At 45.4% G+C, this 11,976-nt stretch overlaps 1 protein-coding gene across 3 annotated transcripts in view; it reads left to right on the top strand.

The window, feature by feature from the left end:
- Positions 1-470: 470 nt before the first annotated feature.
- LOC116985551 (major facilitator superfamily domain-containing protein 1-like) overlaps positions 471-11,976 on the top strand; it is a 31,735-nt gene continuing 20,229 nt past the window's right edge. Inside the window, exons 1-4 of one of the 3 annotated variants that reach the window (XM_033040346.1) lie at positions 471-615; positions 6,554-6,654; positions 8,322-8,431; positions 11,244-11,299. In XM_033040346.1, the coding sequence (XP_032896237.1) occupies positions 594-615; positions 6,554-6,654; positions 8,322-8,431; positions 11,244-11,299 (289 nt within the window). In that variant the 5' untranslated portion in view covers positions 471-593. Of the gene's footprint in view, positions 776-6,553; positions 6,655-8,321; positions 8,432-11,243; positions 11,300-11,976 lie in introns of those variants that run through there. The other 2 variants (XM_033040347.1, XM_033040348.1) reach the window with 2 other exon arrangements.

Here is an 11,976-nt window from a genome sequence, read left to right as displayed (position 1 = left end):
CAAAGTAGATGGAATGGTGCCCAATTCCTGCTGTGGCTGCATCAAGCGGTGGGACAGAGTCCTGTTGATGAATCAGGCAGGGTGTGCCCTTTTCACCACCACCCCCATCCAGACAGTCCGATCTAAACTGAAGCTTGGCAGAAGTGGCTACCGATGCTGGTAGTTGGAGCGAGAATGGGGGAACTGCTGGAGGAACAGTGGGCCTGGCAGCATTCTAGGAAGGGTGATGGTTATGTTTGAAAGGGTAGAGGGGACATAGCCAGTGGAAACAGGTGGGCGGAGTTCTGTACGGTGACGCCATCTTGCCAGGGGCGCAATGACGTCACCATTGCAAGGGCGTGATGACGCCATGTTGTCAGGGGGTGTTTACGACGTATGTTGTTGCCAGGGCGCGATGGCGTCACGTTGCCTGCGTGCCGTCATGCGTTAGCAGCGGCGCGGTGACGTCGACGCGCAGTCGCTGAAGCTGAGACCAGCGGCGGCTCCGTCCCACAGGGCGGCAGTCCCCGACCTCCGACCCCCAACCCCCGACCCCCGGCCCCAGCTCACTCGGCTCCAGCTCACTCGGCTCCGGCCAACGGGGCATCTCCGACATGACTCCGCCAGCAGAGAGAGGTCAGCGTTGGGCATGTTTACATCGTTGATATGGCGAGTCGGAGTGACTGACCTCTTTCTGCTGTGTAAAGGGAATCTCAGTAAAGTGTGTGGTTGAGGAGCGTTGTTAATGCGACAGACATCGAATGCCAAACACAAAGCTTGGTCTTCTGCTTTAACGGTAGTCGATAAAATACCCAGAATACGAGAATAAGAAAACTCGTAGATAGGCAAAAATGCTGGAGAAACTCAGCGGGTGCGACAGCATCTATGGAGCGAAGGAAATAGGCAACGTTTCGGGCCGAAAAAAAACTTGTCCAAGCTTTGTTTATGTCCTTTCCAAAAATAAGAAGCGCGAAGATAATTCTCGGACTTTGATCATCTGAACCATAAACCCTGTGTTCTTTACCCTGCCAGCTGGAGGTCCAATGACTGAGTGTAATCTTTCTCCTAGTGTGTGTGTGTGTGTCGTAAATCATAAAATCAATGTAGAATTACAAGAAATTATTTTGAACATCGATGTATGAAGTCTGCTTGTACATAATCAGACGGGACGTTTCTCTATTATTTCAGCAATTCCAAACTTTCTGTCTTTTTCTAATCACCGTGTATCTGTCCACTAAAGATCAACCCACTCAGTGAAGCTCACATCTTCAGGCAAATACAACTTGCCATTTACCTATGGTTATGAAAATGTGTTGGGATTTAGATCCGATTTGTAGACGGGACGTGTTGCAGCAGGTTGGCAAAAATGGGAACTTGGAAGAATTTGAATGTTTTTGACATAGTTGGATAAGAAGCTGATGGATGTTGATAAGAAGAGGAATATTATTAAAATGTTAAGTAAGAAAGTGTAGGGCTGATGATGTTCCAAACAGTTAGTAAGAGATGAATTTCTGCAAAGCATTTGACAAGGTTCCACATGGTAGGCTGCTCTGGAAGGTTAAATCACTTGGGACCCAAGGAGAAACAGCTGTTGGAAGGAACTGCAGATGCTGGTTTAAATTGAAGATAGACACAATGCTGGAGTATCAGTGGGATAGGTGGTATCTCTGGCGAAAAGGAATTGTCGATTCGGGTCGAGAGATAGGTGAACGGATAGAAACTTGGCTCAATGGAAGGAAGCAGAGGGTGATGGTGGAAGGTTGCTTCTTGGACTGGAAGCCTGTATTTTCACGGTTTGGTGCTGGGCCCATTGCTGTTTGTCATCTATAACTATGATTTGGATGGATGAGAATGTATATGACAAGATTAGCAAGTGGGTGGTATTGCAAATAGTGAAGATGGCTGTGAAAAATTGCAACAGGATTATGATGGGTTAGCCAGGTGGGCTGAGGAATAGACAATAGGTGCAGGAGTAGGCCATTCGGCTCTTCGAGCCAGCACCAGAATGGTTGATGGTAATTAATACAGAGAAATATGAGGTTCCATTTTGGAAAATAACGTGGGCAAGACACACGCAGTGAATGGCAGGGCTCTGGGAAGTGCTGTCGAGCAGGGGGATCTAGGAGAATAGGTACAAAGTTCCTTGAAGGTAGCATCACAGGTAGATGCGGTGTGTTGTAAAAGGCTTTTGGCACATTGGCTTTCATCTGTCAATAGCATTGTATAGAAGTTGGAAGGTCATCTTTCAGTCACATAAGGCATTGGTGAGGCAACATTTAGAGTATTGTGTTCAGTTTTGGGCACCATGTTATAGGAAAGATGTCAAACTAGAAAGGGTGCGGAAAAAATTTACAAGGATGTTGCCAGGACTCTTTGCGCGATAGGGAGAGGTTGAACAGCCTGGGACTCTATTCCCTGGAGCACAGGATGATCTTATAGAGGTGTATAAAATCATGAGAGAATTAGACTGGGTGAATACACGGTCCCTTGCCTAGAATGCGGGAAGCAAGAACCAGAGCATAGGTTTAAGGTGGAGGGGGAAAGATTTTATACGAATCTGAGAAGTCACTTATTCACACAAAGGGTGGTGGTTGTATGAAACAAGCTGCCAGAGGAGGTAGTTGAGGCTGGGACTGGCACCGTGGGCGGAATGGTGGTACAGTAGTAGAGTTGCTACCTTGCAGCGCCGGAGACCCAGGATCAATCTTGACTATGAGTCTGTCCGTATTGGTGGAAATGTGTCAGCCTTGATAACAATCAGCACGAGAGCACCTCAAGGCTGCGTGCTCAGCCCCCTGCTGTACTCGCTCTATATTCATGACTGCGTAGCCGGTCATAGTGCGATGCGTGTCATAGTGTGTGGGACGTATCACTGATGGAGATGAGTCAGAGTATAGAAGTGAGATCGACCGTTTGACCAAATGGTGCCAGCACAATAACCTGGCTCTCAACACCAGCACAACCAAGGAACTGATTGTGGGCTTTGGAAGGGGTAGTATGGGGATCCATAGTACCGTTTATATCAACGGGTCGATGGTGGAGAGGGTCAAGAGCTTCAAATTCCTGGGCTATCACTGAAGATCTCTCCTGGTCCGAGAACATGGATGCAATTATAAAGAAAGCACATCAGCGCCTCTACTTCCTGAGAAGATTACGGAGAGTCGGTATGTCAAGGGGGACTCTCGAACTTCTACAGGTGACCTCATGGCTTGGTTCAGCAACTTGAGCGCCCAGGAGCGTAAAAGACTGCAAGAAGTTGTAAACACTGCCCAGTCCATCATCGGCTCTGACATCCCCACCATCGAGGGGATCTATCGCAGTCGTTGCCTCAAAAAGGCTGCCAGCATCATCAAAGACCCATACCATCCTGGCCACTCACTCATCTCCCCGCTGCCTTCAGGTAGAAGGTACAGGAGCCTGAAATCTGCAACATCCAGGTTCAGGAATAGTTCCTTCCCCACAGCCATCGGGCTATTAAACTCAACTCAAACAAACTCGGCAAGTATAATAATAATAATAATAAATTTTATTTAATGGGCGCCTTTCAGACATCTCAAGGACACCTTACATAGTAATCGGAATAACATATAATCGGAATATAACAAGTAATAAAGACATCACAGAGACACAAATTAAATACAGAATTCAATCCAAAAACAGAAAATAAAAAACACAGTGTGAAGAGAGAGCAGCGGCAGCCAAAGCGCGCCAGCGTCCACTCTCTCTTCACGGCAGCCATCTTGGACACAGACCTACAGGACTACAATTAGACAAACAAATCATCCCCCCACAGTGGATAGCACTGTGGGGGAAGGCACAATGTCCAGTCCCCACCCCATGTTCACCCCAAAGTCAGGCCTATTGAGGCCACCGCAATTGCCTCTACGGAGGCCCGATGTCCCTGGCCGTTCTCACCGGGTGGTCTTGCCCCGGCGTCGGGAGAGTCCTTTTGGCGGCTGGGCCACCTGGAACGGCCGCTTCCTGGTTGGAGCCCGCGGCTGACGAAGCCGACAAGGCCGCGCCGGTTTGGAGCTCCCAGGTTCCCGATGAAAAAGTCGGCGCCGCCTCTCCGCACTGCCGCCTCTCCGCACTGCCGCCTCTCCGCACTGCCGCCTCTCCGCACGCCGCCTCTCCGCTCTGCAGACCCGCAGCCCGGAGTTGTTGCTCTCGGCGATCCAGCTCGCCAGAGCTCCAGCGCGGCGACCCAGGCAAGGCATCGCCCGCTCCACTCTGCTCCGCTCCAGCGCTCCAACGCTGTGCCGCCGCCGAGGCCGAGGTGCTGGGCGGTCCCCGAGGTGCTGGGCGGTCCCCGCCAGGAAACGGCGCTCCAAGCCCGCTGGTAGGCCACGAGGACGGGTCGACGGGCAGCCCGGAGAAAAGGCTGCCACACCGACCAGGTAGGGACCGAAAAATATTGTTACACCTACCCCCCCACATTAAAAAGACCATATCCCCTACAAACAAAAAAACAGGACTCACTAAAAACTATAAAAAAAAACGAATTTAAAACAGACGGCTGCTGGCTAGCAGCCGTTCACCAAGATGGCTCCTCCCCAAGATGGCTCCTCCCCTGAGTATGACCTGTGTAGATGGGTCATGTTGGTTGGTGTGTGCAGGTTGGGCTGAAGGACCTGTTTTCATGCTGTGTGACTTTAGAATTGGGGAGACTTGCTTTAAAAAACCCCAAAAGACACTGCAAATGCTGGAAGAACATGGCAGATTGAGCAGCATTTGGGGAAACAAAAGGTGCCAGTGGATGTCTATATTCAAGAATGCATCAGTACAGGGAAGAGGTCTTGAGAGCAAATATCACCAACAATTTGTCCTAGACCACCTTTGCTCCCATTTGGATGAGAACATACAGGGCACGATTAGAACGTTTGCTGATGATACAATAGTTAGTGGTTTTGCTGATAGTGAAGTTGGTTGTGAAAGATTGCAGCAGGATCTGGATCGATTGGCCAGGTGGGCGGAGGAATGGTTGATGGAATTTAATACAGAGAAGTGTGAGGTGTTGCATTTTGGGACGTCAAACAAGGGCAGGATCTACGCAGTAAATGGTAGGCCTCTGGGTAGTGTTGTAGAGCAGAGGGATCTAGGAGTACAGGTGTATGGTTCCATGAAGGTCGAGTCGCAGGTAGATAAGGTGGTCAAAAAGACTTTTGGCACTTTGGCATTTATCAGACAGAGTATGGAAGGTGGGAAGTCATGTTACAGTTGTATAAGACGTTGGTGGGGTGGGAGATTGCAACCTTTACGTGGTCCACCCTGTTTCAACGAATGCAATCAACCTGGCGTGCACAAACAAAAGATCAAACAGAAAAAGTTGTCTTACAACTTTAGGCTGTACATGCCATACGCAAGAAGAAGAAGAAGACGTTGGTGAGACCGCATTTAGAATATTGTATTCAGTTCTGGGCACCATGTTATAGGAAAGATATTGTCAAGTTTGAAAGGGTTCAGAAAAGATTTACGAGGTTGTTGCCAGGACTAGAGGGTGTGAGCTATGGGGAGAGGTTGAGTACCTGGGTCTCTATTCCATGGAGCGTAGGAGGATGAGAGGAGATCTTATAGAGGTATACAAAATCATGAGAGGAATAGATCGGGTAGATGCACAGAGTCATTTACCCAGAGTAGGGGAATCGAGGACCAGAGGACATAGGTTCAAGGTGAAGGGGAAAAGATTTAATAGGAATCCGAGGGGTAGCTTTTTCACACAGGTGGGTATATTGAACAAGCTGCCAGAGGAGGTAGTTGAGGCTGGGACAATCCCATTGTTTAAGAAACGGTTGGACAGGTACATGGATAGGACAGGTTTGGAGGGTTATGGACCAAGCGCAGGCAAGTGGGACTAGGGTAGATGGGGCATTGTTGGCCGGTGTGGGCGAGTTGGGCCGAAGGGCCTTTTTCCACGCTGTATCACTCTGACTCTATGCCTCTTTGTGAAACTAATTACTCCAGTGCACATTTCCATCTAACAGCATGCCTCATGACTATCCCCAGCAACATTTAATAAAGAGGAAATGCTGGGAGAACTCAGCTAGTTAAGCAGCATTTGTGGAACGAGAAACCAGTTAATGTTCAGACCAGAGCCCTCAGAACCGTGGGAAGAATGGAGAGTTGTCAGATTGAAAGCAATGGGGGTACGATTAAGGTGTAGAACAATGGTTTATCTGAAGATTGGTTGGATGGGTCAGGCAATAAAGAGTATGAATACTGATCGGGAGACACTTTATAAATACAGATGAGAAAGGAACATAAGCATGGTTATGAGAAACAACAAGGGCAATTTACTTGAAATTGGAAAATTCAATGATCATTGCAGAAGATTGCACAGTGCCCAATGGCAGGTAAAATTGACAGTTCTTCCAGCATTTTGTTCAAAGGTTCAAGGTCTGTTTATTGTCACTGTGCCAATTAAGGTACCGTGAAAATATTTTTGTTCAGATTCTAGTATCTGAATATTTTGTTGTTTACCAAGTAATATATTTATTTTTTGTATAATTGTCAGATAATTATTAATATTTGTGTTTTATCGTTTCTTTGTGTTTTACACCTCCCTCTCTCCTTTTAGCCTATTACAGGTTCTTGTTACTATTTTTCAACTGCCTGATGACTTTTGGTTCCTATTTCTGCTTTGACATTCCCAGTGTGCTTCAGGAGCAGTTCCAGGGGGTGAGTACTGGATTGTCCATAGGATAAACGTGTTTCCGAGTTGGCCCTGAGGTAATGCAAATCACTCGCTATGTTAGAACCTGTCTCTCTTTCCAAGGAACACCTTGTATTGCATTATTTCTGTTGTATTTTGGACATTCGCAGCATGCTTGACCAACATGTAGCCATTAGAGAAAAGAGTCCTACAACACAGCCAAAGTCCTCTTGGCTCAGTAAGTCCACAGTGCCCGTCAAACACCAACCTTTTTTTGTCATACATTAATTCAATTTTATATTCCTCACAGCTATTCCTTTATACCTTGAAGCACAGGAGGTGATCTTATACAGGTGTGCAAAATTATGAAAGAAACAGATTCGATAAATGCACAGAGTAGGGGAATCAAGAACCAGAGGACACAGGTTTAAGGTGGGGGAGGAAAAGATTTAATAGGAACCTGAGGATAACATTTTTGACACAGCTTTATAACATAGAACAGTGGTGTAGAAAGCAACTGTGAATGCTAATTTATACCGAAGATTGACAGAAAATGCAGGAGTAACTCAGCGGGTTAGGCAGCATCTCTGGAGAAAAAGAATGGGTGACGTTTCATAGAACAGTATAGCACAGGATAAGGCCGTTTAGTCCATGATGTACGTGCTAAACATGATATCAACTTAAAGTATTACCTTCTGTCTGCGCATGGTCCATATCCTTAATTTCCTACATATACGTGTGTCGCTCCAATAGCCTCTTAAATGCCACATTTACGTCTGCCGCCACCACCACTCTTGACAGTAGGTTCCAGGCGCTTGCCACTGAAGCGCATGTATTAAAGTAAAATGTCACAAAGAAAATAATATCCCTAGTATCAAATCACTTCTTTCTGCCTCTCCCATCTGTAATGTAAGGGTTAAACAGACTGTCAGCTCAAATAGAGTTGTCAGCTAAATTAACAGCACCACTGGTCAACCTGTGCTAGGAAAATAATTAGATGTTTTGGAAGAATGCTTAGGCTAAGTTAGAAGGACCAGTAAGTAATGAAGCCACCTGCAAGGTCACTACCTCGCCGTCTGATATGACAAATAACTCTTAACGTTGCCACAAAGGAGGACAGCTACTTTTAAAACATAGTCACCTGTTATTCTTAGATTAGGGTAGAAACACAGGTTTATTTGATTATATATGTGCATGCTTCAACGGAGCTGTTGGAGTCTTCACCTTTGGAGAGAGAGAAGGAGCTTTCCTTTGGAGAGGGGGAGAGGGCTTGGACTTTGATGAGTGCTGGTGTCAGGACATTCGGGGTCTCCGGGCCTGCTGTGGCAGACAGGAGACTCGGATGTGCAGAGGGGTGAGAGAGGTTGCTTTATTATTACTTTTCCTGGAATAAACACAGTTGTTTGCACTCTTCTAAATGTTCCTTCTCCGGTCATTTATCCGAATCCCTAAAATCTGCTAAAACTTTGTAACACTACCCAGGTCAATCTGTTTATCTTTTGGCCCTTTGAGGAGCTTCTCAAAATTTCAGTTATTTCTTTGAGTTTGTGAAAGCTACATCTGATGTCATGTGAATGAAGACAATTCCACTGGATCCTGACTAGATACACAGTATGGCAACGAAATGTATCCGATAAATTATGTTCAATGCTGCATCCTCTGTCTGACAGTGTTGTGGCCTGTTCCTTTACAGAATCTCACTTGTCTTAATTCTAACGTAACTAATGGGACAACAGATTGTGTGGAGGGACTGGGAATGACCCCGCAGCAGTACAACCTTCTCTATGCTATCTATGCGTGGACGTAAGTATCATATTTAAGAAAATGTGCACTTTCACATTGTCCTCAGCATTTTGTCTCTTTCCTGAGGCATCAAGCTATGTAATGAATTACAGTACAGTAGTCAATTCCAACCACTCCCTTTCCAAAATGTTAGTACATTTATCCATTTATCATCAGTAACATCAAACCATTGGGACATAGTATATCTTGATAATTCCACCCAACACAGCTGGGTTTTGTATTATAGCCATGTTCATGAAATTTCTTGTAACTCTCCAACTACTATCTAGCATTTGAACTGGCTGCACAACTCTTCTCTACATTTTGCTTGAGTTTGGCTTGATTTTGTTAATTTTAGTATTATCTGATTTGATTTGATATGCAAAAATGTACCTCATCAAACGTGACAATAATAAAAACTTAAACTAAAATCTAATGCTATTTCTACTCTAGGCCATTACCTGCACTACCATGGACTTGTTGCTAATTTATTTGTTTTTGCACTAATGTTTTGTTTTGCTGTCTGCAACTTTCCCTGTCTGTGTATAATTTATGTTATGTGTGTTGTTTGAGTCTGTCCCCATGATGCTCCTGCAAGTACGATCTTCATTGTACCTGTACCTCTGTGGACAAGTGACACAACTTGAGACACAAGGAATTGCAGATGCTAGAATCTTGAGTAAAAACATAAACATAGAAAATAGGTGCAGGAGTAGGCCATTCGGCCCTTCGAGCCAGCATCGCCATTCAATATGATCATGGCTGATCATCCAAAATCAGTACTCCGTTCTTGCTTTCTCCCCTTATCCCTTGATTCCGTTAGCCCTAATAGCTGTATCTGACTCTCTCTTGAATACATCCAGCGAATTGGCCTCCACTGCCTTCTGTGGCGGAGAATTCCACAGATTCACAACTCTCTGGGTGAAAAGGTTTTCCCTAAATGGCCTACCCCTTATTGTTACGCTGTGACCCTTGGTTCTGGACGTGCTGGGGGAACTCAGCAGTCAGTCAGCTTCTGTGGAGGGGATGGATAGATACCATTTTGGGTTGGGACGCTTATTCTGACTGATTATATTAGGGAGGAGAAGTCTGGGAAAAAGGTGAGGGTTGGACAAAGCCTGCAAGTAATAGATGGATACAGATGTAGGGACTTTGATTGGCAGATGGGTGGATAAAGACTAGAGATGAAACAAATATAAAAAGAGGCATGAAATGTAAAGCTAGAGGGAGGGATATAGGTGAAGGGAATGGGGGAGGGTGGAAATGGGGGCAGGAGGAGGGATAAAACCGAAAACTGGAGAATTCAATGTTCATTCTGTTGGGTTGTATGCTACCCAAGCTCAATACAAGGTGCTGTTTCTCCAGTTTGCCTGTGATCTCACTCTGGCAATGAAAGAGGGCCAGGACAGACAGATCGTTATGTCAATGGGAAGCAAAGTTAAAATGGTTACTGGGAGAACCAGCAAGCCTTGGTGGACCAAGAGCAAGTGCGTGGTGAAACAGTCGCCAAGTCTATGCTTGGTCTCACTGGCGTAAAGGAGGACATATCAAGAACACTGAACGCAGCAGATGCGGTTAGAGGGGGTGCATGTGAGTTTCTCTCTCTGTTGGATTGGTTGACGGGGTGTCTGAATGGATGTGAGGAGTAGATGTAGAGACAGGTGTTAAATTTCCTGTGGTTGGAATAAACTCGACTTGACTTGACTACTACAGCTTTTCTGACTTTGTCTTTCCCGCACTTTGTTCCTGAAGCATCTGTTTGTGGTAATTTAATTGGGTGGCAAAATAATTATATGCTCAATAGGTTGATAGTCCTTTCCTAACCCCCTTTGGTATATTTATCAAAGAATGGTGTGTTAAAAAAATAATTAAATTGGTTAAAAGATACAGCCTGGAAGCAGGCCCCATCGCCCCACCAAGTCCATGCTGGCATCGATCACCCATTTGCACAAATTCTGTTGTCCCACTTTTGCATACACTACCTGAATGTGGTGCTACATGCTTTTGTGCTTTTGTATTGAGAAGAGGGAATGATCAGGTTTAAAAAAGTTCCATGACTATGTTTGCTGCTTCCGTGGGGGTCAGCATGAAGTGTGTAGTGAATTGGGTTGTGTGATGGACTTTACTACATCCACAAAACTCTGAAACAGTGAATCTGTAGAAGTTGGTAAAAGATGCTGGAGACATGCAGACTTTCTTAGTTTTCTGAGGAAGTAGATTCGTTGGTGTGTTCTCTTGGCCGTACCATAATGTTTAGTCCAGGACAGATTGTTGGTGAGAATTATGCTGAGGAACTTGAAGCTCTCAACCATCTCCACTGTTGCATTGTTACTGCTGAATGGGGCATGTACACCACCTCACTTCCTGAAGTCAATAATTAGCTCCTTCATGTTGCTAACATTGAGGGAGAAGTTGCTGTCTTGATATCATGTCACTACGCTCGGAGTTTTCTTGTACTCCATTTTGTCATTGTTTGAGACCACTATAGTGGTATCACCTACAAACCTGCAAATGAAATTGGAGCAGAATTTGGCTGCACAGTTATGAGTGCATAGGAAGTATAATTAGGGTGTGAGAACGCATTCTTGTAGGGGTCCGGTGTGGGGAGTTATCATGGAGGTTGCTTTGTTGCGTAACCTCACTGATTGTGGGTCAAGAAGTCATGGATCCTGCTGCAGAGAGGGATGCTGACTCCTAGATCCAGGCAATCACAGCAGAGACACCAGCTCAATGTTTTTTTGTCACTTTTCACTTTAAACACACTGTTTTCTACCCTGATCTCACACCCTTTACACATAAGTTTTGTTCCTTATTTGCATTTTCTCTCCTGCAGAAATGCTGTGGTGGTGATACTGGCTGGTTTCTTCATAGACAAGTTGGGAAATCGCGGTGAGTCTGAGGAGCGGTATGATCTATGACAAGGTGGGCCCAGCCCATGAATCAAGTCTAATTCTGCACTTTCCACATTGCTTAGGATTTCCATTGGGAAATCCTCTTCTCTGCAGAACAGCAGGTCTACAGCCCGTAGTCAACTGTGTAGAGAGAGAAAACGAAAGGAAATGCAGGAGTCTGGAATAAAAAACAATGTTGAAAGGACTTAGTGGGTCTTCTTTGGAGGCAATAGGGCTAAGTAGATATTTTGGGTGGAGATCCTGCATCAAGACTAATGTAGAATATCAACCTGAAATGTTGACTCTTACTGAAATTGAGCTCTTTCCCCCCCCCCCCCCCCCCCCCCCCCCCCCCCCCCCCCCCACTGTATGCTGCTTGACGTTCTGATTTTTTTTCCAGCATCTTGTTTTTAACAAGGAAGAAAATTCAGCCTTTGTTTTTGTTCACATGAAGACCATGCCAAAATTATTTGGATGGGTTTGGGGAATTGTGAGTTTGCTGTGTGCACTTCAGCAGCTGAAGCATTTGGATACCTTGTTATTTCCCATAAGTATAATACTTCCTATGACTGGCATGAGTCAGGATGCCTCATACATTTAGGCCATTGACATCTTTCAAACTGGCACAGTTTGGTTAATTGGTGTGTAGCATTGATTTTTGATCAGATAATCAAT

The sequence above is a fragment of the Amblyraja radiata genome, chromosome 22, assembly GCF_010909765.2.
Source record: "Amblyraja radiata isolate CabotCenter1 chromosome 22, sAmbRad1.1.pri, whole genome shotgun sequence".
Classification (NCBI taxonomy): Eukaryota; Metazoa; Chordata; class Chondrichthyes; order Rajiformes; family Rajidae; genus Amblyraja; species Amblyraja radiata.
This window is presented reverse-complemented; position numbering and strand designations above follow the sequence as displayed.